Genomic DNA, 27,660 nt, shown 5'->3' on the forward strand with positions numbered 1-27,660 from the left:
GTGTATTATTATCAGCTGCTGGTAGTGGCTGAACCTTAGATCTTAGCAGAAGTGTAAGTGCTACTAAAATAGCCTACAGGTTTGTTTCTACCTTGGAATGCTTTTTTTCTTCTTTTGACAGATACCTGATTCTAATTCTATAGAATACTAGAATTGAATAGAGGAAGCTATGGCTTACACCTTCTTTTAACAAACATTGAACTTTTTTCAATTTTTAAGTGAAAGGTGCATTTATGAGGCATCTCAAAAGAAGGAACAAACCTTTCCTAAGGCCAAAACTGACCATATGTAGTGTTAGTAAGGAAGTAGGGGAGAAATGAGATACAGATAGTAAATTAAATTCAATCCTAGCTTTCAATTGCTTTAACATTGTATGTACTTCAGTACACGGAGGACAATGTGCCAATTTTAGTGCTTATGAAAGAAACTACAGCTTAATGTTCTAGATTTTGCAGCTAACATACATCATATTACAGCTGAGCAAATTGCGATGGCAAAAAAAAACAACAAACGCGCTAAGGGAAGAGGGACTCCTACCAAGACAGGATTACAGTCAGATACCAAAGAGTACTGTTAACAGTGCTCTTAATTTAAAGCCTAATATTTTTGGTCTCTTACTGTTTTATCACCCTAAGCTGTTCATTATTTTCATCTGCTGTGTAACAAAATTAGCACTGTATCTTCTCCTGCTATTCTCTTCAGCAGGTGAGAGGTGTATTAGGACTGCCTGGGGCCAAAGCAAGCCATGGACCATAAATACCTTTTCAGTTCATCTCCCTGGGGCTGGATGGGTGGTGGTTTGCATCCTCTGCAGCTGCTCTGGGTGTTAGGCTGGCACCCAGGCTGGGCAGCCCCACATGCTGTACCGATAGGTCTGAGCAGGCAGATGCTTTACATCACCTTTTGCAGTGCTGGTGCACAAGAGGGACACACTTGTACTCAAAAAAAAACAAAAAAACAAACAAAAAAAAGCCTGGATCCAAGGACCAGAATGAAGAGGAGAGCACTACAGTGGGAGGCAAGCCCTTGGAAAATTGAGAAACATCCAGTTCTCTGGTCTTAACGCAAAGAGGCTGTATCCTGCCCAGGGTGCTAAACATGCTCTTGGCTGGGCTCTTGCTTTTGAAGAGAACTTTCCCAGAAACAGCTGTACAGGAATAGCTGGTGCAGTAATCCAGCATCTCTCTCGGGCCAAAGCTGCTAGATACAAAGCTTCGCTCCTTCCTCCCACAACGCAGCCCAGGGCTAATCCTCCACTTTGAGCAACACCTGGCAGAGCTCCACCAGGCCTGGGCTGCTGGTTGCCGTGATAAATTCTATCCACAAGCTGCCAGCAGCTCCTCTCAGTAACAGGCTTCAAAAGTCCCTTTAGAGCAGCTGGAGAACTGCTGTTTTCCTGCTTGAATACAGCAAGGAAGGACACAGGCACATACAGCAAAGCTTTCCTTCTAAGTTCATGTATGTTTGTATTGTAACTACCTTAAGAGCACCACCATAGCACTGGACAAACGACACAAGTTTCAGCATGATGTAAAACTATTTAGTACACTTAAAAATAAAAAATAAAAAATAAAAAAAATAAAGGCAAGTCTTGGCCTTTAGGATGAGAGAGAAGAGCATGACAATGTAAATTAAAGACTATTTCCTTACTCAAAGGCCAAAATAAACACGAAGATAATTCTTTAAAAAGTCTTGTGAGCAGTTGTAAAGCAGTAGCCAGCACTCAGTCTGCTGAAAAGGGCCAACTTAGAGCTGTTCCATCAAAGCTACGATTGTCACACTATCCCAAAATGCAGTGACCTGCCATCAGTGTTTGAGTGCTCTCTGCTGTTTCCACCACCTGATTTCTATAAACATAGTTTGAGCATACAGAGAGAAGATGAATTCAAATCACTTCTTTGGGTGGACAGATAAAATGAGCTGTTAGCAGAGGTTGGTCTAAAAGGAGTTAAGGAATCCCAAATCATTAGCACAAGCCAAAGTTACAAAAAATGGGTTTAAGAAATTCCTGGCTTCATCTCAAGGACAGCTTGGTAAGAGAGAGATGTGTATTACTGCTAAACTTTGTATAAACAGGAGTGTTATCTGTGGAGAAAATGCTTGGAAAATACACAGAAATTGTTCCCTTCTGGCACTGGATTCCTTCCCATCCACCCACTCTAACAGACAACACCCTAACAAGTACATCTACACTCTGATCATTTTCATCCTACTTTTGACTTGGAAGTGGTATAACCTGGGGTATTCCAGAGGCTATATTAAAAAAAAAAATCACCTCATACTTTTGCCAATAGAAGTGATAGTAACATCATGGTATTGTGACATTGAAAGGCAGCTTTTAAAACATTTTCTGCAACTGAAAAGTTCATGCTCCTAAGAAAAAATGAGGCTAAACTCTTGGGACTATACTTACACTTTTTTTTTCTCTTTAGAATTGCCATAATTTGTTATTTAGGTCATTTATAGTTACTAACAAAAAGAACAGGATTTTCGTAATTCTTCCCTTTTTACATTCTCTTAGAATTTGGGATTTAAATTTTTTTTTTTTTTTTTAGAGATCCAATCATGTATGCAACAGATGATCATTCAAGTTTTTTTTTGTTTGTTTTTTTTTAATGGATGATGGGGTCACACTGGCAAACTATGACCTGAAAGTAACAGAACTCAGACTGCTCTCACCAGACCCTCCCTGTAGAATTCACAGCACAGCAGCTCTTTTTCAAGGCCAGTTCCTGTTTTCCCATGTTACAGATAAACTGTTCCTCTGAGAAAAGGAATTTACTCCAGCAACAAGCACTGCCGTAGGAGTGCATATTGAAGCATTAAGCAACACAAACTAGTCATGTTCTATACCTGACCATCACATCGATCAGTCGGCAGCAGGCAGCCCGCTGTTTCTAGCTGAGCTAAGGCTAGCTGACTTCCTTCCCTCAATGAGCTGAGCTCTGCAGACAGGGCTAAAGCTGGGCAAGAAGTGAATGAAGAAGGCAATTGCTTCTAGTAGTTTAGCTATTACTCAGACACTGTACGCACAAAGGAGGAGGATGGCCTTGCCGACTGGCATTGTAAGGCGTTCTGACACTTCTGGTCGAAGTCACAGTTCAGGAGGACGCATCGCTGCGTTGGTAAGTGCCATCCTGTGGTGATCCAGGGACCTGATGCACTGAAGAGATTCAAGCACAGAACAGTTTATTTCTGCTACAGCTAGGTACACAGATAAAATAAATGGTGTTTCACTGATTAAAACATTTATGGAGTGTGCACAGATAGCACCTTATTCCCTACAGCTCAGGATCATCAACTAGCTGAAGTTGGAAGGGGCCTCTGTAGGTCACCTAATGCAGTCCATGAGTTTCTACAGGCAAGACAAACAACATCTGGTTTGTATCATGTCAGGCTTCACATTTTTAAAAGCCAAACTGTAATAGGTGAAGACGGCAAATAGAAAATACTGCAGAAAACATCTGAGCTGAGTTGTGGAACTTGTTATTCATCTAAATCCCACTTGTGCAAATTATTGCTTAAAAGAAAGGTTAGCCTGTGCTAGGCTATTTAACTGTCAGTTATCTTAACCAGAGAATAACATTTTTGTGTTAGTTACAGTCTGTAGTGTTTAATATTAGGTCAATTAATTAAGTTAAGGTCAATTACAGGATTTCTAATTTGCCTGTGTAAGGACTGTATTATCTGCTATGAATGCAAACTGCTGTTTAAATTGTTGAAGAGCTGTATCTCATTGGTTATAATTTAGCAGACTGATACGAAGAGATGGTCTGTGACTTTATAAAGACCTAAAACCCCAGTGAAGCTGAAATTTATCAAAATTTTTCTAAGAGTGAGGGTAAACACTTTCCATAGGAAGTTTAACTGCAAACAGCTAACAACATGCTGAGTGCTTTCTCCCTGCAGCAGGTAAATACACTTCACCTGGCATTAATCTTAGAAGTTTCAGTTCTATTGCTTGCATTTGAAACGCTATTCTGAGCAGCTGCTCAAATGGTGGCCTATTTTTGAAACTATCTAGAGGAAAACTGCTGGTTTGTTTTCATATTGGCTGTTATATTCCAGCCTGAGTTTCCTAGCAGAGAGAACACAGAACAGGAGTGTACATTGGTATTTTGAGGATGTAGATAAATGATTTGTTTTGCTAAAGACCTCCTCCACATCACAGCTGTTCTGCAACACCTGCCTAGCAGTCTATAAAGCAGATCCTACCTGATTCCAGGGCCAAAGTGACATTGAAGAATGAACCATGGAAACCGGCTGCAGGAGGAAGAAATGCTAGAATGAAAGGTACCTGATCCAAAAGTTATTTTAATTGCAGCAATTATTTTGTCTGCTGTCAAAAATTAACTAAAAGAAATTCAGTTGAGAAAATGTGAAATAAAATTAAAGTGTCAAATAGAAGTAAATATATAGATAATTAAATCCTACACTGGAAACTTAGCTGTCAATCCAAGACAATAATAATGATTACCAAGTATCAACCCATTCAGTACCACGTGGTATCTTACCAAAAGCATTCTTGACCCACCCAAAGCAAATATTTTCAACTGAATGAGTAATGACTCAGGACTAATGTTTTCAAAAACTTTTTTAAGAAAAAAAGTGAAAAATATACCAAAAAACATCAGATAAAATGTTTTCACACAGACTAGAAAGCATCACCAAACTGGTGTAGTTGAAAAACAAGGCATATGATATTTGACAGGCAAGTCAAAATGTGTTGAGAAAAGGAAATTAGACTTCAATCAAATAATAACTTTTTTTGGAGTCTATCATCAAGCCTACAGTAGATTTTTCAAGTATCTTGGGACTTGTTAGCGCATTCAAATATCGTATAGAAAAGACCTCAGAAGCAATTCTTTTAGATTAGCTTTGAAGCACACCCTCAGAATATCATTCAGGAGCTCATCTTGTTCCTTTGTATTGCGCCTTTTAATTTTGATTAAGCTTCAGACTCCATTACCAAAAAGTTATATTCACAATACAAGATAACTTAAAATACACTTGCTGTCAAACACAATTAAGTAAAATGTAGCTTTGCAGATACACTCCCAAATGCTCAGACTTAGCACTCAGACACATTGAGAGAACAAAAAAGAATATATTTCAAACACTGCATTTATTACAAAGGTGCATAGAGTTTATACCATTTCTTTAGAACACTTATGTTTGAACTACAAACAACATACAAAGCTAGTTTACAGTATGTAAAAGTCAACAATGATTATCTAATAAATTCAGTCCAACAGAATATTATACTGTATTTAATTTCACAAAACATTTCTGAAACAAAGGCACTTACAGAACTAAAAAAAAAAAAAAAAAAGAACATACACACACTTTCAACATTTAAAATTTGAATTCCATTACCCCTCCCTACAGCACTGTGGGTAACTAGTTTGCTGTAAAGACATTACCAAATGGGACTGACACATTACCAGTACTTGAACAAGTTTAAGGTACAAGCTCTCCATCATTTCTGTAACTGTCCCATTCACTTAACTATATGAAAACATGTTTAATTGGGTTGCACAGCAATAACTGCATAAAATTTGGTCCTATGCTGTATCAATAATGTTGATTAACGCATTAGTAAGAAAAGACCTAATTAAGCGTTCCAATTTTGAAATGAGGAAATCAAACCATTTTCTCTTCCTTCAACCATTTTTTAACTGAAGTAGTAACAATACAACTAAAGTAGTTCATTGTGTCTTAATGATTCATCTCTGCACTTGAATATAGTCAACATTAGCAGATGTTCATTGTAAGAGAAGTGTAAATTAACAGGCTCCTTAACCCTATCCCTGATCTCCTCCCACCACTCTACGTGCGGTCATATTCAGGGCAATTTATCTATCTGCATCTACCCCAAAATTTTAGATTTGGGTATTTTCATTGTTGCCAGTTTACTTTCCTACTACCTTTTCGTTATGGACGATGGCAGATGATTAAGCCAATGTGTCATGAAATTGCAGATTTTCCTTTCTATCCAACAAAACATAACCCTACTAACACCACCACAAACCATACATTTTGCCACATCACAGGCAGAGGAAAGGAAGAGGTGTGAAGTAACAACCTCATGAGGGCCAACACTAGAACGTTGTACCTGTGCTACAAGAACTGCCCAACAGCTGGCTGCATTTCCCTGGCCAGACTCCATCAGGCAGCTGACTAACAAAGTCGCTGGAATCTCTTGGAATCTCTGCCATTCTTCTATATGAACCAACACATGAGTAGGGGATCTATAGAAAAGGGATTATTTCTGCAGTTATTATCCTACACAAAAATATTCCAGATTTCTAGGGAAAGACTTCATCCTCCATACCGGGGACACTGCCCATTTCTGGTTGTTCCCACAGAACTCCTAACAGTGTTAGGAAGCATTGCCTGATTTTCCAGCTTGCAAGGCAGAAAAGGGGAGGAACACAGGAACATGCACTCCGCGGGTGTCTCTTGGTGCCACTGCATGCTATTAACTCAGACAGTCTTGGAGTGGTGTAATGTAGGGGCATAGGTTGTCATGGTTCTCAATGTTAAAAAATTTTCCACAAGTTTCTCCTGAAATGCCCTAAAGATTTTCTTTTAAAAAAATTAAAATAATAATAATAAAAAAAAATGGAGTAACACGGAAAAAGGCCCCCAAAATCAGTTAGAGAAATAAGGCTGCCTTTGACAATAGCAGCTTCCATCCATCGTATGAGGTAAAACAAAGCCATCAGTTATGTAAGTTCAATGTCTTTTAAACAGTTATATACCCTAGATATAGAATCACAAGGACAAGTGGCTAAAAGGCCTCTCTAAACAAGCAAAATCTGTGTATGAAATATGCCAAAATTATTTCACTAGTTATGTCACAGTGACAGATACAACAGTCTACAGACAGCTCTACTGAGAAATAACAAAGTGTACTTCAATGCTAGAAAAGGTAGCGTTGTAGAGGACACTAAAAATCATGTTTCACTTGATCAGTACAAGAGCCAAAAGCCTTTCTAACACTGCTAATAGTTCTTGAAAATATATTACCGCACTGTGACCAAATCCTACCACTCTTCATAGTCCTTACGTCTCATTCTTTACTCAGCTTTATGGGAATGTTGAAGACAAAAGGGAGGCTAAACCTCTACTCCAAGTTTGGTTGGCATTTCTTTTTTGACACACGTATTATTCAGATACAGACTTGATTCATAAAGATGCATCATCTCTAGGTTCCCGTTGTAGACAGTGACAAACCCTAAACATTTTTTTAAAAAAGTCTACTTCTGACATCACATATATCCTGTAAAATAAATCCCTTCTCTGTGACAAGGAATGGCCGAACACTGGCAGTCACTTCTGCTTAACATATGATTAAGGTGCTATTTTCTTCCCTCAACATCAACAACATATGACTATTAAGCAAACAAAGCACTTGTCCAATATTTTTTAAGAAGAATTCTTAGGTTTTCATCTTTTGATCTGTGTTCTACTGAATGGCAGAAGGTTTGGTTTTGTTGTTGATTTCTAGCTATAAAGTAAAACAGCCTGAGAAAATGCCCAATGAAGGCACAGTTTTTAAGCCTTAAAATTGGGAAAGAAAACAAGAAAATGACCAACTCATGCTATTTAGCACAGAATAATGCAACTAGTCCAAACACAATTAAAACATGGATCGCTACCATTACTGAAGCCAAATGCACTTCAAAAAAGTAAAAATCCTTTTTAAACAATAAATGAAATGTATTGTGTTGAAGCTTACCTCATGCTAGTAACTTCAAAACAGGCAGAACACGTGTCACAGACTTTCTCAGACTTAATACTGTGCAAAAGATTGCTACAGCTTTGCACGTTTGATAATGCTCATTTGACCATTCCTTTCTACCACACTTAAGAATTATTGCACGATAAATGTTATTGTGGTTCTTATTTCTGAAGCACCCCTTCTTCATACTTTTCTTACTGTATGTTGAACAAAATCAATTTTTGTATTAGCTTGAGGTATAAATGAGCGACTTCTTGTAGAAGTACTTGAAACATTTAAAACCACAAAGGATACTGAATTAACTTTCACTTTACTTAGACAAAGGATTGCTGTCTTCCAGGATAACGTACTACAGCTGCATGGTGTAAACAGAACAGATTATATTTTAAAAAGTTTTGTATGCAGAAGCACGGTAGTAGGTCTGTTCAATAGGTGGGCTTCTGAGGATCCATATAAGCAGGGTTGTAAGGGGGCTGGCTGATTGGATAAGGTGCTCCAGCACCAGCTGCAAAAGCAAAAAAAAAAAATCACAGGATTTGTAAAATTTACCTTTAGAATCTTCTATCTAAAATGACAACTGCTTTAAGAACACGATTAAGAGGTTCAAATTAACTAGCATCTTAATTGGACTTGAAAGTAGTTTGCCCTAACTCATACAGCATTTGCATTTCAAAAGTTAGATAAAAAAATTGTGATATATGTGCGTATTATAGCAGCTACAAAGACATAGCTTTCAGGGGAGGACAGTTTAAAAAAAAAACAAACACAACAAAACGATCTGGTGGAAGTCAGAGACGCACAAACAACAAGATATACCTGACACTATGCAGAGAAGTAAAAATAAACCAATGGGCAAAAGAAAAAGGACTAGAGAAAGCATCTTAGGATTCCTTCAGGGGAAGTGCTTTTCTGGTAACTGTCAACAAGGTAATCGCAAAATTAAAATAGAATTAAAAAAGTGGCCCACCACTACCAAGCACATTAAAGAGTTTGACTATATCCTTATTTTCTAGTATTCTGCAACAAACTGCTTCAAGAGGCATTTTCATTTTCAGGTCTGTCAAACAGCACACGTTAGTTCAAATAACACAGCACCTGATCAGATCCCTAGAACGTGGCTATCTGTCAATGATCTTGTAAGTTGATCAGTGTGTTTGGCTCCTGTGTGACAGAGCAGGTATTCTCTCTCCTGCACATGACCTAATTAAGAGGCTGGCCCTTGGCTAATAAAGGCAAATAAGGGAAAGAGCTGGTAACATGGAAAGCAATTTAAGATTCTCTCAGAAAAAAAAAATAAAAATTAAGAACTAACAAACAACTTAATTGAGGAAAAGTTTGAGAAACCTGAGAGTAGAAGAAGCAAGATTTCTTTGAGCCCCTCACACTATAAAGGTGAAGCCAAAGCACTTTGGGGTAGTCTCCTAAAATCCACAGCTTCTTCAGAGTTTATGAAGGAAAAATAAAATAAGCATGCCTGTAAAGTCAGTGTTTTTACATGCTGAACTCATTTGCACATTGTTAATGTTCAATTTCTAACTGGTTTGTAAATATGCGAGACCATGAACAGTCATTTTACATTTGAGTTGTTACGAAAGAAAAACTTTCTAAGGGCACAACCTCCTATACAAGACTAACTTTGTTTGAACTAACTCTTTTCATCCTTCCAAGTAGAAGGATGAACAGTGTGGTGCATAAGAGGGCTCAAAGACCCTAGGATACGTAACAGCATAGTTTTGGTCTCTCTGAATAGTCATGAGCCAATTCTTCGGGGAATAGTTATTCCCAGAACAAGCTGGAATTAGACATAGCAACAGTAAAGCTACATGAAAGCAATGCTGTGAAAGAAGGAAAGCAGAAGAAAAAAAATATTCCAATAATTCTAATGGCCAGTCATCAGCAAGCTGATTTGAAGTTGATCACAGACTGGTTATTCTATCAAACTACTGAACTACGAGCAAAAGCCATCTGTGTTTAGATTAAAACATTCAGTAAGTATTAACTATTATCCATATGTTAACTATTTAATATGAAATTTCAACTGAATCATTAAATTGTTCTACTGGATCCACTGGGAGTCCTACACACCATCAAACTTTGCCAATGAAGTACCAGTTACATCTCCTCTTGCAATGATTAATATAGAAATGGTGATAGGGAAATTTCAGTAAGGATGAAATTTAACATCTACTGTAACTCCAGTTTTAAATAATTTGCTTACATTAGCATTAATGTAAAACATAATAAATGTAATAATAGAGGATTGGCTCCAATGTCACCATCTTTTTTGCTATTCAAGAGAAAGAAACATTTAGACCATTCTTGCCTTACCTGCCACTGTTTCATGGTAAGCTGGAGGTCCTGATGGCTGCATGGGATAAGGGGGAGGATACTGTGTGGGGTACGGTGCTGCTGGCATTCCCGGCTGTGGCTGGATAGCCATCGGCTGATATCCTTGATACGGCGCTACTGGGTAGCTGGGTGGCACTCCCGGCTGGGGGTAAGCAGCGTGAACCACTGTGGTGGCAGTAGTGGTGGTCACCACAGCTACAAACAACCGAAAGGAATATGGTTAGTTCTGGTGGTTCTAGGAGACCACCTGGGACAGCCAACAACAGTAATGTAAAAAATGTTTTCTCTTGAGATCACTTTCTCACTCCAAAATCTGCCCAAAATAATTTCTGAAGTTCCACAAAACGATTTAGAGATGTATGTCTCAAAATACTCTTCCATTGATCTAAGTGGTACTAAAAACCTTCACAAACTGGCTGCTCTCCCAGCCCATTTCCTTATTTCTCAACCACAAAGAGCAAAGACATTTTTTCCTGGACTGTTCAAAAACAGTCTGTGGCCAAGTGATGTATCATTCAGTATGAGACTGGAATAACCTGCTTATTTTTTAAAGTTATTGTCTGTTTTAAAGGATAAAGGTAATAAACTAACACATGTATGTGTTAGTACATCTTTGTACATTGTAACAGAAAGGCAAATACACGTATTTTTTGTAGGAGCTAACACTGGGTTATTGGTTCATCTCCCTTATTGCAGTAAGGGAAGATTAACAATTTCTAATAAACTGCAATAATTTGGTTTCAAGATCTTCTTCTTCAGGCTGCAATTATAAACATTGCTCAAGATTCCACTCGACGCATAGGGAAGAACAAAAGAAAGCTTTTATTCTACTTAAATCCTGTCATAAAGACGCGTCCACTGTTTCAGTGACTGTATGCAGACTAATCTCAGCTAACATTTGAAATGCTCTTATTTATATTTTAATCAAGACAACTTTTCATTAGTACTTCCTTTTAAAATACTCGTTTTGTAATCTGTTCTCAGAGGATTATGCTACTTTAAACAGCATATTGTTTGTCCACATTAATTAGCATTTCAAAGTTTTTTTTGGCTTAGTATCATTCTATTTGTCAAATATTTAGAATAAAGAGAACATTAAAAATGTATTCCACAATTACTCAAACACAACATAAAGAACAGAAGACCAATAAATGGTCGCTCTAAAGTTTACATATTGATATGATCAATAAAACACAGCTTTGACTTCAAAAATTCCCATGGTATAATGACCCACTTCTAAGCTAACATCAAGCCTAGAAGTACAAAAGCTTTCTGTAAATTCTGAGAATTTGCAACATTACAGTTGCAGGATTTGCACTACCATAACATTGTTTTTGAAATATGTGATTTTCCTTAGCAGTGATAGAAAAAAGAACATATCTTGTGGTACAGTTTGAATAACCACTTTCCCAATGATCACCATGGACATGCAAATTCACTTATTTTCAGTCTGTCATAGTGGTGAGGGAGACTTCTCATTCTTCAAATGCAAGATTTACCTTTTGGCAGTAAAAACGTTTTACTTAACTCCTGAACAAGTAATGTTACAGTGCTGGGCCTGAAGTGTATTTTTCAAGTACGTTTTTAAGAGACTAGGGAAAATTTTAAATTAATGTTTCATTCTATTCCTCATTTACCTAAACCAACCAACCAAAAAAAAAAACAAAACACCACAAAATCCACACATTCTGGGGGAGAATAAAGGAATTTCTTAAATGCTTAGAAGACATTCAAAAATGTCTCTGCTATGTCACGTTTTAAAGCAGCTTAAATGCTTATTTTCAATGCTTAGCTATTGCAGCTTTTGTAGCAGAGAAGTAAGGAAACGTTACTTTTTCCTCTTACAGAAATACAATCTTTCAGGGGAAAAAAATAGTCTTTTGATTACAAGAAAAAGAAAGTAAATGTACAGGTACTTACGCCGTGGTTTTCGACATGCTTTATACAAACAGCAACACGAACAGGTGAGGCACAGAATGATAGTAATTACAATCACCGCAAAAACGGTAATTCCAATCGCAACAAGGGTTCCAAAACTGCAAGAAAGACATCAGCAGAAGTAAGCCTCACACAACTTTCTTACCCTTTAATCTAGCCTTCTGTAGCTAACACAGCACTCTTCCTTCAATCCGTTAGTGGTACTATTTCATGCATTTGAATAAGAAATAAAATTCAGTCCAATCCAGTGCCACACAAGGTCAGGTCTGCTAAATCAGTGGAAGCTGGCCAGCCCCTGGCAAGAAGTCCTCTCCACCGCCTATGAACAGGACAGAATGGGAGCACTTGATCCTGCTTGTTTTGGTGTGGCTGCATGTCCCCTTGTATTTCAAAAGACTACATAGATAAGGTTTCACATTCATTCATTCCACTGGTTAATTTTCCAAGTATGACTTGGACATACAGGTAGGCATGGCTGAAATGAAATGCTTTTGTCTTACAAGCGACAGCAAGTCCTTGATGCACAAGGAAGGCTTCCAGGGACAGTCACGGTACTGAGCTGACCTCCCCATGCTGCAGATTCCTGCCAGGTTCCTTGGCATTTGAAAACAGCTGTGTCAGAAGCCACGTTTCAGATGGTTTCAAAGATGAGCACTTCTGCCAACTGTACTGCAATAACGAGCATGTTATACTAACTACAGGAGACAGAAACACTGCCTAAAACACCAAAATCTGGCGTGGAGAGGCCAAAAATCATACCACCTCTAACCTCTGTAAGGACTACCAACCAATGGAGGCACACGTAAAGCTTTCGGAGCTGACCAAGAGCTGCTTACCACACAGAACAGAAGAAAGTAACCGCGTACAGCATTAAATGCTCAGTGACGAGCCTATGTTTGTCTGTCATGGGAAAGGTTGTCTAGTTTTCTGAAAAGTCCCTTTTTAGAAGCATAAAATCCAGAAAATTTGATGGCTTTTTAGGAATACCGGAATGAAAAAGCAAAGTACTGGAATCTGAGACCTTTTAAGTAATAATTTACATGATTTGTTTGCTATGGTCTGCAATCATTAAATCCCTTCTTTCAGGGAAGCCAGTCTCCTGCACTTGGATTTCTTACAAAATGCATCATGCATCAGTTTTGGAAACAATTGCAGGAAGTCAGTTCTTAATGAAGAACAAGCTCTAAAATAATGAGTTGACAGCTGATTTAATATCCATCCTGTTTTTGTCTTCTCCATAGAGATTTTGGCTACAGAACTTTCTAGCTTCCTGTCCAGTTTCCTGTTAACATCTTTAAACAAAATGACATCTCTCAAGAACCTCCAGCATTTTTCACTCAGCTATCAACCAGACATCCAATGTAAAAATTATTTTGGATTATCAATTACACCAGAAGGTTAAATCACTGGCATAACAAAAAAATAAATAAAAAATAAAGTGTTCTGTCCCTAGTCCAAATTCACAGGACCTCAACTCGGTCTTCTAGAGCAACTTAACGCTCAATAAACTGGACACTTAACATAAGTGTTGACAAATAAAACAGGTTTAACCTAAAATGCAGTTTTTTTTCCCCTAGCAGAGGTCCCATCAATTTTATTTTTCTTCTGCAACAGCCTGGACAATGAAATTGGGTCAAATATCTTTCAAGAACCTGAGCAACACTTATCTGTGGTTGAATGTGTATTAACTGGAGTTGTTATTTGTGCGCTGACTTTGTGAAGTACTAAGTACAGCACTACGGATTTATTAGTGAAGCAGTAAGTCTGGCACAGTGGTTTGCCTACTGGTACTGCAGCTCAGCATTTACACGCAGAACAGGAAGCAGGAACTGTTGCAGCCTCCTGAAGACACAGAAACCACGTCAGAAACGCTGCCGAGAGAACAAACAGATAACTGCAACACAGCTGCACAGCCATGGGGGTGCACACAGGCTTTGTCACTTTTATTTGCACCTTTGCAAAATGATGGACCTAAGATTATCATACAGGTTCCTTACCAGATTATACGTGGAATATATATTTATCTGTAGAATATTTATATAACTCATCATATAAATTCAAATGTATACTGAAGAAGAGATAGAAGTGTGCAGAATGTATTTACACATCAGACTTAACCATCATGATTGTACTGTTCACAACACACACGACTGCCTAAAACAAGCTACAGGCAGCTGCAGAACCTGGGCAGCAACAAGAATTAACTATGATTACAGCTAGCTGGGGAGTGCCAACAGTGTTTTCCATTTCAACCCTGAGAAAGCTTTCTTAGCAGGGAAGTTAACACTTCCATTATACTCAGGTAGTTATTACTGAGCAACATTAGCAGAGACAAAAAAAGTCTTATAGGTTCTTCCTGTGTCAAGGAAAGAGATTAGGAGGCCTGACAAAGAATAACAAAATTCTTCACTTCTGCAGCCAATGAACCTTGCTGGACTTTACCAAAGCCTGGGCAAAATTCAAACAAACCTAAGAAATTGAGAGAACAGAGGGGAGATGTGTCTGCTCGTCACAAATAAAAAAAGCACAGCAGGCAACTGGCAGAGCCCTCATCTTTCAGGACCAAAGTCAGTTCTGTTATGACAAAAAGAGGACAGTACCAGCCCGTCTGCAGCCCAGCTGGCCACCGACAGATAAACACTGGTGAGTCTGAAGCACAAGCTCCATTTGCTTAACTGTCATAAACTTTTCTTCTCACAGAAGAACTCCTCATTGCCTGTTTACTTTCTCCAGTAACGAATGTGATGATAACAAAGCTTAGGGTAAAAAAAAAAAAAAAAAAAAAACACACAAACAACCATATCCATATCACCAAGTTCTTAGAAACACCCTGCGTATGAGCCAGCGATGTGTGCTTGCAGCCCAGAAAGCCTGTGGCACCCTGGGCTGCACCGCAGGCAGCAGGGTGAGGGAGGGGAATGCCTGAGACCCCAGCTGGAGCCTGCCTTCAGCTCCAGGCCCCCAGCACAAGAAGGACATGAAACTATTAGTGCGAGTCCAGAGAAAGCCACAAAGATGCTCAGAGGCTGTAGGTGACAGGCTGAGGGAGCTGGGGTTGATCTGTCTGGAGAAGAGAAGGCCCCAGGGAGACCTCACAGTGGCCTGCCAGCACCTAAAGGGGGCTGCAAGAAATCTGGGGAGGGACCCTGTCAGGTGGCGTAATGACAGGACAAGGGGTAATGGCTTTAAACTAAAAGAGGGTAGATTTAGATGAGATATAAGGAAGAAATTCTTTCCCCAGAGGGCAGTGAGGCCCAGGTCCAGGCCACCCAGAGGAGCTGTGGCTGCCCCATCCCTGGCAGTGCCCAAGGCCAGGCTGGATGGGGCTGGGGGCACGGGGCCCTGCCCATGGCAGGGGTTGGGACTGGGTGGGCTTTGGGGTCCTTTCCAACCCAAACCACTCTGTGACTTTTATTTTCATCATTTGTCTGCATGTTTGCTAAAACAAGATGACCGCTTTTTCATGCATCTTTTAAAGAACTGAATGGAGACATTTGTAATAGAGGAGTGCCAGGTACACCCGCTTCAGAGGGTGGTTCTGTGTTTGGATGTGTAAACACTGTGGTTCAGTTCTACGTATTGAAATCCTGTGTGATTACTGCAAACCAAAATTATAAGCCTTCAGAAACAGCCCAGTGAGCGAAACAACAAACATGAGTTAGTTCTTCACAAAGCTTTCTCAGGACTGCACACAACTGGATTGCCACAGGCATTTTTATCATCCGCTCTACAGCAGCAGCATGACTTTCCTGCCTGTTCTTGGGTTCATGGAGATTAACTTTTTGAAACAGCACAAGGTACCATGACATTTACGGAAAGCAAAACCATATGAACTTGCAAGCATCTAATCTGCCCTTTTACCACCAAAGGAGTACTGCCCTGAGCACTTCCTCCTGGATATTCAGTGACACTGACACACAGTAAGGAATGATTACAGCCCCCTGAGACTCCCACTAGTAAGGCTGCTGAAAAGAGCTCGGGAAGGCTACTAGAAACTGTAGGTCATACTCAAGTAAGGCTAGAATGGTGCTCACCATTCACTTTACTCAGTGAACTGTCTAAGCTCTAGCAGATAAGATATCCCACATAATGTATAAAGGCTCCTGTGGTGTACTAACTCCAGAAAGCCTTTCTTAAAAGAAACCATTGCTTTATTTAGTTGCTTTCACGTGATGAACTTGTCTGAAAGGACTCTGAACATATTTGGAAAAATATATATTTGCATTAAATATTATTTTATTTACCAATTGTTAGTCTGCATTACACACACATGAAAATGAATAAACAAAGGACTGTAGCTTAAAGATTCTTCCTGGATAGTTAACCAAACACAAATCCCCAAACAAACATAAACCAAACCAAAAATACACCTTACCCCATGAACTCTGCGAACAAACATCATGGTGCAGAAAGTGGGGTGGCCACAGCCTGAGATTGGAACACTGTGCAGGCGTCACAGTCTGCACACAGCTCTTCAGTCTCCTACATTATATACCATAGCCCCTAAATAAACCACACACTTACAGACAGCCTGAGCTCAGTCACTGACACTTCCTGCTTTTTTCTCCTCACATCATAAAAGCTAACTTTTGCCAATAACTTAACTGAAAACAAAACACAAACCCACTAGCAGCTTTACCATGACAGTGATGAACTGCAACTTCTCAAAATCCACATGAAGACAATCTGGAAAGGACTCCCTGCCCTTTACTATCTCTGCACTCTCTTGCTCAACCTACTCCACTTCTATTCGTCTTCTCTTACATGTACAGTTGGAAAGTTCTGAATTGTGTATGCACTGAGTGTACCTTGCAGACTCATCTTACCTTTGAAGTGTGCTAATAATCCAAGCTGTGTACGAGTTCACATAAAGGGAGACGTATGATTAGTGCCTGTTTTAGCCTTCTGGTACTGAATGAGATGCAAGTGACGTTAAAAAGGTAAAACCAAACCCAAGATCTAGAGGTACTATTTGTAGATGTTAATTCTTAAGGCGGTTGTTTTTCTGTACTGAGATCTCAACTTTAAACACTAACTGGAAAAAAGATGTGAAATGCTCTGCATGTACCTAAAGCTTTTGAAAATATTCAAGTTTTTAAACCTCCTTAGCAGTTTGTATCACCTAGTTTGTGACATTTTATAAGCTCTACTGTAAAAAAAGTTTGTGCATATCTATGTGTTCATGACAGTGGCACACACTACAACTTCTGTCTTTAAAAAAAGAAGAAAAACAACACAATGCCCAAAAGAACAAGACCACCTTATTTTGAAAAAAATATTTTAAGCAGCCTATTTTATTCCACAAGTTTTACTCTATATTCCAAGATTTGTTCCATGCTACAAGAAACATGTTGGCAGGGTTCATTTCAAAGATACACGGTTGGTTTCAAAAGCAAACATTTACAAATACTGAGTTACAGCTGTAAAGCAGGGTGGTCTGGAACGACCTCAGAAGGTAATTTAGGCCATTCCAAGAAGTCAAAAAAAAAAAATATTTAAGTATCTATATGGCATTCTTTCCAGCTCCAGAAGAGGATACTGTTCCCAGAAGCATGACAGAATGATAAATGCCCGGACTTGCCCTGACTCTGGTACAGGACAAAACCAAACAAGTCTTTGTACGGAGATGCTCTCTTACGCCCAATATTTTAGTCGCGGCCACACGATGCCACATACTGCCTCTAACATTGAGTATAAAAATTAAAGACAAACTTTTTAAGAACAACCAATATGACCTCCCAGGGCTATTCCAGAGGGGTTATGTTTTACAACTTCACAAGCAACATACTTTGTCTAGTATTTTAGCATGAAGATTCGAGACATAAGAACCACTTTTCTAGAGACTCAAAAAAACATTTCCATAGACAGCAAACTGGTAGACCAGCCAGCCTGTGGGTCAGCTTGAGACTCAGAGTGAATAGCATAGTTTCAGAACTATGAAACACTGGTAGTTTTGCCACAGTGGTAGGTTTGAGTAACTGCTATGTCATTTTCTATGCTATGCAATGTCATGAAGTGCACCTTGCTTAACTGGAAGCTCTCTGCAGTGGCCTTTCAGATAGCTGGTAACTCAAATTACCACTTGAGAGCGTTCCTCCTAGGGTCTGGCCCACGTACACTTCCTTCACACAAAGGTAATGTTTTCATTTCACTTTGGCTAACCCACCACTAGAGTATCAGCCCAAACAATCACTAAGTGCTGCTCTAGCACAGACATGAATTAACTCCTCCTGAAACCCACTAATACTTCCCACAGCTTTCCCCAGTTCTTTCTGGGTATCCTCAAAAGAAGGCAAATTTGCACCAGAAGCAATCATTGGAACGCCTCAGCTTACTGCAACCAGAACAACCTCGAGTGAAGTCCTCCAGCGTTAGGACCAACTTTTGCAGCCCAGGGACCCTTAGCACCTGCCGAGTCAGCTCTGCAGTCAGAAGCAACCCTAAAGCAAGAAGGATAAGGCCGTGGCAAGCCATGAACCCTTGCAACTGCAAAGCGTTACAGAAAAAGAGAATGCCACAGCCTTTGTGAGGGAAAGCTGGCTAAATACATCCTGAATGGGTCCCTTTTCTGTTTGTTCAAATAGGAAGCTGGCGTGGGTTACTTTATACAGCTTTAAGCCTAAAATAACACACCTCAATTTCACAAAGACCAACCGTAACCAAAGTTAATTACTATTTTGGAAGACATTAATTTCACAATATTTTCAAGTAAAATATAATAGTTTGCACAACATGTTCTTAAAAAGCCTATATGAGAAAGTGGCAGGGAGGGAACTTCCTAGAGCTTTTGATCTTACTCAGAGATCTGACACTCAGATCCTACGGCTTCTAACAGAAAATGTACACAAGCATTTCTTCTTGGCCTCTAAGCAGTTCTCTTGTACTAAATATACCCAGTTACATACGTTCTTTTATAGCACATACTAAAAATACAATTTCTTGGGGATGCTTCCCAGGAAACGTCCACTTTGTAGACAGCTCAGAGTAATTGCTGCCGGTAACTGACATTAAAAATGCATGTAACGAAGAGGGGAAATGTCCAAGCTGCATTCAGAAGTCCTTCATCAACAGCACAAGAATTAACATTAACTTCACACAGGTCACAGGACAATTTCAGAAAAGTCCATTCGACCTTCAGCATGAAAATAGTTCTTAAGCCCTATGAAAACACTCACTTCTACAGACAATAAACAGATTTAGCATGCTCCTTTAGCAGCAAAAAGAAAATGTACACCAATTATATGCACAGACAGATAAGGCAAACGAACGAGCCAGCTCCCATTCTATTGCTAGAATGAATTTGAACAGTACCGAATGTCATTTCCCCCATGCCAATAAAAATTTGAAACCAAGACAAAGGCAATGAGAGAGATTTTTCCAAAATGGTCAACCAAATGAATAGAACAAGTCCAACTGAATCACTAAGTATTGCAGAAAGTTTTCCCTGCAATAAACAACTGCAATACTATGCATACATCACCACCAATACTAATTCTAGAAAGCAGTTCTAAAAGTCCTCATATTTAAGCAACTAACTAGAAACTGACTTGGCAGGAGAGATAAAGTTTAAAACAAAAACAATTCGAGCAAATTCAGCTTGGGGTAGGACTTACCAAACACTGAAACTGCAATCAAAGGAAGTTCAAGCTAGGCTACACCCACCAGCTCTGCTTGCCATGTAGCGCAGCTCTGCCATACACTAGCCATAGGTCATCACACCTACAGAAGTCAGAAACTGAGTGCTCAGACAGGAGCAAAATTTCAATTAGGGAAATGAACTATCCTAGACCATAACGAACCGATGTGTTTACTCACTCGTCCTCTCACCAGGAAAAGCATGCCATCCGCTGTGACAAAAAAACAAGGGGAATCTCACACTGCCCAAGTAAGAGCAGACCTCTGCAGAAGAGTTCACATCTCGCTGACCAATACTTCTCTTTTTAAATGGTATCACCATTAACAAGACTGTCATAAGAAGTCACAAGTGACTTTGATGACTGGCACCTTCCATAACTAAAATAAATAAATAATAATAAATTTAAAAAACAAAAACTTTTTAAGCTGACCTTTCAGTGGAATTGAGAAGCAGAGGTCACACTAGTGAACACAGTGAACTACTGAATACCACATTAAAATGAATGGTATAAAATGTTTTTAATAAAAAATAGGTTTTGCTAAAAGACCAGTGTTGGCACAATTATTAATTTCCTAAAATTCAACTGATTTGTTTGTTCCACAGAACGCACAAGCGCAGTTACAAAAGACTACGCAATTCAAAGTCATTCCCCTCTTCCCTCATGACATTTCTAACACGATTTATAACAAATACACCTGGCTACCCCTCAGGCCATAGCTGCTGCACGGAAGTACACGATGCAGCAGAGCTGGATGTAGCTTTGGAACCCACATGCTCAAAGATCTTACTGAGTAACAAGCATGGTCTCTGAACCATGTTTTGAAGCAAGGATTCTCCATCTTCTGGGCTGTAGGACCCTTATCCGAGGACTATCCTACCTGTGGGTGCTTCCACAAGTTCTCTCAGAGTCAACCCGTGCACAAAACATGTACTTTTTTCAGACTTCTATTTGTGGGCACAACAAAGCCCACAGAATTAGAAGAAACACCCTACCCTAATAAGTACGTACAGAAACAAAGGACACACCTACAGAAAAAACGAACCACTAAACCTAACCCACGTGATGAATCTCCACCTGGCCTAAACGTGCAAAGACACAGTATCTTGCTTTTTGCCCTGAAATGGCCTTCTGTAGTTAGAAGAGCAGGCTGCTAAACCCAACCGTGGAGCAGCATTCCTCAATCTCTTCCCATCTTGGTTTCAGAGCATACGAACCTACACAAGCATTTAAGCCCCCTGCTTGAAGCTGGCAGCTGAAGAATTATTAACAGCAGCTCACAACTGCTTTGTCAGCAATGGAGACAAAAAACGAGTGCCCTATAATGCAAGTTACCATTACACAAATCATGAAAACCTATATTTACTTTTCAGGCTAGTAAAAAGCACAGAACAATTTTTAAAATAGCTTCAAATCCACATCTGAATTGTTCCTAGACCAGCAGCCTACATTTCTTGGTGGGATAAGCCTGTGTCTGAATGCAAGACATACAGAGAGGGCTCTGTACGCAGTTTAACTCTTTTGTTACATAAAATACTTAGGACCAGTACTGGAAAAGAAATTCCCTGAATATTACATAGAGTGCTTGCATAAAAAGTTATTTTCCAAATAATAATTTTCTTAATTCATCATTGGAAACCTATTACAGATGCTGAAACATCGAAATACACAACAGAACACGAACTGAAGTCCCTGACAGCAACAGTGGAAGAGGAAGAGAACAGGGTACGGTTCACCATCACTATTTTTAACCATGACTAAGGAGGATGCATGTGCTTAAAAACATCTAAATTGAGACAGCAAGTTAGGATAATCACATCCTCCACAGTTAGAAGCATATAGTTTTTGCCCCCTTATACACACAGTAGACCACTGCAGACACTGCTTTTCAAACAAGGGTGGGCAGAATTTCTCCATTTCACAGAGGAGCCAAGTCTTAGGACAACACAGGGATCAGCCCATGACAAAGGCTGAACACACACAACCCAAGTCTAACAAGGCTGTCCTGTGTTGGCCGAGACCTCCCGGGAAGGCTGTTGTTCTGCCTCCCTCTTCCCACCACGTCAGGACGAGCAGCCTCTTCTCAAGGCATTGCAGCGTGTTACATAACTTCAAGGCAGAAATTAATTTAGAAACGGAGACCAACTAACTGGAAATGGTAATTCTGTTTTCAATTTAGAGTGACCGATTATCAGCTCTGCCAACTACATTATTCTTCCTCTGTAACTCTGATGCAGATGTTCTGCACTGCCCCACCTCCTTAAGCACGCAAATATTTCACAATTAGTTGAATTGTGGGTGAGTCATCTAATTTCCTTTTCCAGTAAGGGTCACTACTGGAGAATTGGCATACCAAGGCTAAAAAACCATGTTACCAATGCAAATCGTGACAACTGTGGTTACAGTGAACCAGTGCTCTGCTTCTGCAGCTTCTTAAAGGAGAAATACTGAGTACTGTAGAATGAGAGAGGATAACGATCTCAACCTTACTACTCACAATCAGTTTCCAAAACAGAACACAGCAGGGGAGAAATCAATTTGCTAGTCCAATTTAAAGAAAAAGAACGTGAAACACCTTCAATGTATTCTTCAACAGCAGAAGTTGTATAAATTGCATACATTCATCTCATATGTAAGGATGAATGGTGGCAATTTAACAAGTTTAGTAGTATAAAACCAATGCCTGCACTGTGACTTAAAAGCTCCAAATAATCTTTAGGAATAAACTAATAATGGAAAACATGTGAATCTGAGTTAATGCCGACTTGTATACTTAAAATGCTTAATTTTCTTCTAAATGCAGTGTTCCGGAAAGCACGATACTTTCGAGTACTTGAAAGTATGTGGTTATGACACTCCAAAGGAATGTCATTTATTGTCTTAAAAAGAGACCAAAAGGAGATTATAGGACAGTAACTGCCTGCATTTTGAACTTCATGGAGGTGCCCAAAGTGCCTTGCACCCCTGCCTCAACAACACCCGATATACAATGTTAAATACTGAAAGAAATTGGTATTAAAGGACAGTAATAAAAAGAAACCTACTCAAAACTGGTACTTGCACTTCTGCTGAAGACCTCAGAATAAATACAGCAAAGAAGCAGGAGCACAGGCGAACTACCAACTGCTCAGCTGGACAGGACACAGGAAGAGCGCCTGCAGCACCAGGCCAAACCCTTCCCCAGCATGGTCCCAAAGAATCACACCATAATCATGGCAGGTTTTCCAGGCAGGGAGAAGAGACCCCCCAGCTCACACAGCCCAGTGGCCAGTCCACAAAGTTAGTGACAAGCCCTCCAAGATATGAAAGTCTCTTAAAAAGCTAAGATTTATGAGCAATTAGTCAGAGCAGTGATTTGATACAGGAATAAGGCCAGAGAAAGAATGAGGAACTAAATGCTTTCTGACCCTTAATGCCTGTTTGGGAACCACCCCACCCCCCTTTATGAAGGGCAGTATCAAAGGTAGTATTTGTGCAGGACACCAAAGGAAGGTGCTGTTTGTTGTCTCTACTCCTGTTATAAACCGTTCAAGGAGAAAACAACCGTGTTCATCTTGCTGAGCATACAAAAAATATATCTGAACTGACATCAGCCACACAGACAAGTATTAAATAAACATTGTCATCGAGAAGCAATGTGAAACTTGTCTTTTAAGAGAAACTGGCATGGCACAAAAGGGTGGAGCATACCTTGCAGGCAGAAACGAGAGCTCTTCTTGAAGGAAAAAAGCTTACTGCTCGTTTAAGAAAAAAAAAAAAAACTGTTACCAGGCAGTCTGTAACAGGAGGGTAACCTACGAGTGACTCGGTGCCCCAGTGACGGCAGGAAGAGTAACTGAAGACCTGTTCATTTTCATTTCCGATGTTGAAACATTTCCTAAATCAAACATTCAAGGTCATCGTTCTCTTTGGAAAGTTTTAGGAAGCAGTTTTCCTCTGGACTCACGTTCAGATAGCTTTTCAAAAGCAATGTTTCTGTGCATAACTTTTTTTTTTTTTTAGAATTGTAAGAAAAAATTATCAATTGTAATTTTTTTGTTACTTAAAAATGCCTAACTGGAAAACAAGCCTGACGTTAAGCCCAGGTGCTTGCACACCACGCCGAGTTTCCAAAGCTGTAACGCAACCGAAAGGAGAAGCTTGAGAGAACGCCTGGCGGTGAGACAGCTTCTGGGACACGCCAGGGCCGAGGCAGAAATAGTTAAAGCAGCTTAGCTCCTACTTGCTGAGCGTTTTCCCTCATTTAAGGATGCACCTCTGTGGACTGAGGCCCTCGGTTCCAGTTCCTTAGGTAACCGCGTGGGCTCGGCATAGATTTGGGCTTTTTTCAATTATTTTTTCTTTCCGTACTGTGCTCGTTAGCATGGAAAAAAAAAAAAAAAAAAAAAAAAAAGACAAACCCCATTTCTTAGCATCCTCACATTTCTCCTTTCATCCTCAAACACATTCAACGCCTCCGCAGGCCCGACGCTGGCTCTCAGAATCGGGAATTCGGATTTTTTTTTTTTTCCTCATCTTTCCCCTAAAAACGCGTCGGGAAAGCAGCGGCTGCAAGCCGGGGCTCCCGCAGCCCTGGGGGATGCGCCACCAGCCCCAGCACCCCTCCCACCCTCTACCCGGGACCCCCAGCCAGCCCCCCAGCCCTCTCCCCTCCCTCCTCCGGGCACGGAGCGGGCACGGAGCTGGCCCAGCCCGGCCCCGCCGCCCCTTACCCCATGCTCGCCGCCGCCGCCGCCGCCGCCCGACCCGCGCCCGGCCCGGCCCCGCCCCTCCCGTCACGGCGCTGGCCCCGCCCCACGGGGACGCGGCGCCACCTCAGGCTCTGCCTCGGCTGCTTCGGTGGTTTTTTTTTTTTGTTTTGTTTTGTTTTGTTTTGTTTTGTTTTTGTTTTTTTTTAAACCCGTTTCTTTTCTTTTTTAACGTGAAGCGAGCACCGGGGCTCTGTACGGATTCCTCGGCTGCTAAGCCAGAGGGGGCGGCTCTGGCAGCGCCAGAAGTGACCGGGACCTCTGTCGGTTCCTTCAGCCTTCAAGTCCAGAGCACCTACCTGCTCACACCCCTGCCTCAAAACCGACAGATGATGGTGTTTTTTTTGTTGTTGTTGTTTTTTTTTTTTCTGCTTTTTCAGTTCTGCAGCAGTTCCTCACGTCAGAGGGAACCACCAGGATGTTCTCCCGGCAGCTTCACCCAGCTGCCGCTGGAGACCACTAACAAAACGCTGCAGTTCCCTGGGGAAAACCCTTCCGCATTTGGGACCTTGTTAAAAACGTAACAGCCAGCACAGCTACGTTTTACTTTTTATTTTTATCGTTTCATGAAGAACAGCACATTTCTTGTTGAAATATATGCTGCCAAGGGAAAATTGATAAAGGTGTGTTTTCAGAAGAAAACATACTCAAGGTCAATTAAAAAGAAAATTCAAAATATAATTTAAAATTAAAATCAAAATATATTATCTGAGCAGTTTGGTAACATTCATTATTAAATTTAGCAGTCTAAAGGTTTGTAATTATTTGAACATATGCAGATATAGGTCATAATAGTTCATAATTAACTTTTGTTCTTCCTTTATATTATTCCACAGAATGGGAACCAGGCACATTTTACAGCAGGACTCTTGTAACCACCAACACAATGCACATACTGAAAGTAACTTATCTCATGTGAGATCAAAATAGCACAAGAAATATTGATAAAATCTTAAGTGCAAAAGATGCCAAAAAGTAAGGAGATGCTTCAAGCAAAAGCACCTCTTACAGAGCCACTAGAGACTTAATCCATCAATTCTTAGAAAGACAGAGTAAGCATGCCCATGCCTCAGAAGACAAACCCATTCAGCAACAGGAACATGGACTTGCATATGGGGATCATTGGCATGATCCAGTCTCTTTCCTATCTGTTTCTTCATATGGTCTCAGGTGTATGCAAGTTTAAGTGTTCAACATATTTAACACACAAATCCGTATTTCTGTTTTCATTTTCTCCTAGCACAGACTGACTATGCAATAAAGAACCTCTAAATAGAAAAACATTTATAGAGCCTCCAAATAAATAACATTTAAAAAGCTGGTGCTTCGCATGTCTTACCTGGGGCCATAATCACTTAAATCTTCGGAGTCCAAAAGCAAGTTCAGGTTGCCCAAGTCAGAGGTCCTGTAAGAAGTTAATACATCTCAAAAAGTGGAATTTAAGACATATTTAGCACCTGGCTAAGTTCCAAGTACTCATGAAAGGTAATGGAGACTAAAAAGAGAATGAGATTAATTTTGTCATCCTCAAAGAAAAGTGAAACAGAGCAGTAGAAGTGTTTGAAAATACTCAAGAAAACACATGCCAGTTCATGCATCAATTTGTCTATCTCATTGCTCCCACTTCAAAAGTAAGTTACGTGCCTTAAAGTAGATCCCCGACAGAGCCTTATATGGAGCTGAAAGGTCCCTTTGTAGGTTTTTACCATTAAGATGCTTGCTTTTGTCCTTTGAACCCACTGTACACACTCCATTTGCCTCATACCTTCTATCAAGCAGATTACACATCAATTGCTGTTCTTCATCAAATCTGAATAATGAATTCGAGCAACAGTATCGACGCGTGCAATCTCCACAGCAGAAGCTGGGACAGGATTTTGCAGGTTGCACCTTGCTATGGGGATCAAGATACGCTCGACAGTCCTCGCCTAAAGCTGAAAAGAGGTAAAATCCAAGAGTTAGTAATGAAAGAAATAACTCCTCTATCAAGTTTCTCTCTCGTACTGACCATCTCATCCAGGTTAACACCTAAATATGTTTCAAGGGTTTGTGTTAGGGTCTGCCGATCTGTTACATCCTTCAGAGCCCAGCAAAGGCGAACACCTGCAAAGTACCTGGCCTCCACCGAGGAGCTCTTCCCAAGCCTTCACACACGCGTGAAGGACTAACCCAGGCAAACGTGCCTGCGGACACCGCCTGGCGATGCCATCCACGCTACATCTGCGGAGCCTCAACCTGCGCTGCAGTCCCCTCCAGCCCCCACGCAAGCCCGAGGATCGCGTGGCACAGGATCGCTGCGCTTCCCTGGGTATTTACGGGACGCAAAGGCGCGGCCGTGGCCCTGCATTTCCACGGCACGCGGCCCCTTCCGCCCGTTGCTCCCCCTGCTTCCCGGCACATCCCCGCCACCACGGCTCGCCGACAGGCTCCGTCGAGGCTGGGGGGCGAAGGGGGAAGCCGCTCCCGGGACGCTGCCTCCCTCGCCCTTCTCCCGGTTCCCCCCGCAGCCTTTCCTCGGCCGGCTCCGAGCGGCGCCCGGCGGCGGGTGCAGGGAGCCCGGCCGCCAACGGCCCCCCTCGGCCGCCGCCCCGCGCTCACCGGGCACCGGCAGCAGGCAGAGGAGGAGGAGGCCGAGGCCGAGGGCCCCGCGCCACGCAGCCATCAGCACCGCCGCTCCCCTTCCGCCTCAGGGGCGGAGCGGCCCGGGGCAGCGGGGAGCCGCGGGGCCTCCCCCCGGTCGCCGTGGCTTCTGCCCGGTAGCCGCTCCTCCTCCAGCAGTTGCCTTTTCGAAGCCGTGTGAGTGACTTCATGCATTCAAAGGCAGCCGCAAAGCTCTCGGAGCTCCTCAGCTGAAAGCACACATCCTTGAGGCTGCCAGACAACAGCAGTCTCCCAGGGACAGCAAGGCCTGAAATGCATAGCCAAGAGTCTGGGGGCTGTAGGGAAGATGCTGACAGACCCTGGGGAGAATCACAGAATCACAGAACTTCTAGGTTGGAAGAGACCTCAAGATCATGGAGTCCAACCTCTGACCTAACGCTAGCAGTCCCCACTAAACCATATCCCTAAGCTCTACATCTAAACGTCTTTTAAAGACTTCCAGGGATGGTGACTCCACCACTTCCCTGGGCAGCCTGTTCCAATGCCTCACAACCCTTTCAGTGAAGAAGTTCTTCCTAACATCTAACCTAAAACTCCCCTGGCGCAACTTAAGCCCATTCCCCCTTGTCCTGTCACCAGGCAC

The 27,660-nt window shown here is 41.1% G+C and overlaps 1 protein-coding gene across 2 annotated transcripts; it reads right to left on the bottom strand.

Moving 5' to 3' along the window:
- Positions 1 to 5,338: 5,338 nt before the first annotated feature.
- Positions 5,339 to 27,095, bottom strand: SHISA5 (shisa family member 5). 2 transcript variants are annotated; one of them, XM_032194091.1, is made up of 6 exons: positions 27,015 to 27,095; positions 26,182 to 26,350; positions 25,756 to 25,821; positions 12,017 to 12,132; positions 10,076 to 10,291; positions 5,339 to 8,252 (listed from the first exon to the last, which is right to left on the bottom strand). In XM_032194091.1, exons 1-6 carry the CDS (start codon positions 27,076 to 27,078, stop codon positions 8,173 to 8,175), a joined length of 711 nt encoding a protein of 236 aa, XP_032049982.1. In that variant the 5' UTR covers positions 27,079 to 27,095; the 3' UTR covers positions 5,339 to 8,172. The 2 variants fall into 2 exon arrangements, with proteins under 2 accessions (XP_032049982.1, XP_032049984.1); XM_032194093.1 differs by lacking the exon at positions 27,015 to 27,095 and adding an exon at positions 26,531 to 26,556.
- Positions 27,096 to 27,660: the final 565 nt, after the last annotated feature.

Source organism: Aythya fuligula, chromosome 10 (genome assembly GCF_009819795.1).
Source record: "Aythya fuligula isolate bAytFul2 chromosome 10, bAytFul2.pri, whole genome shotgun sequence".
NCBI lineage: Eukaryota > Metazoa > Chordata > Aves > Anseriformes > Anatidae > Aythya > Aythya fuligula.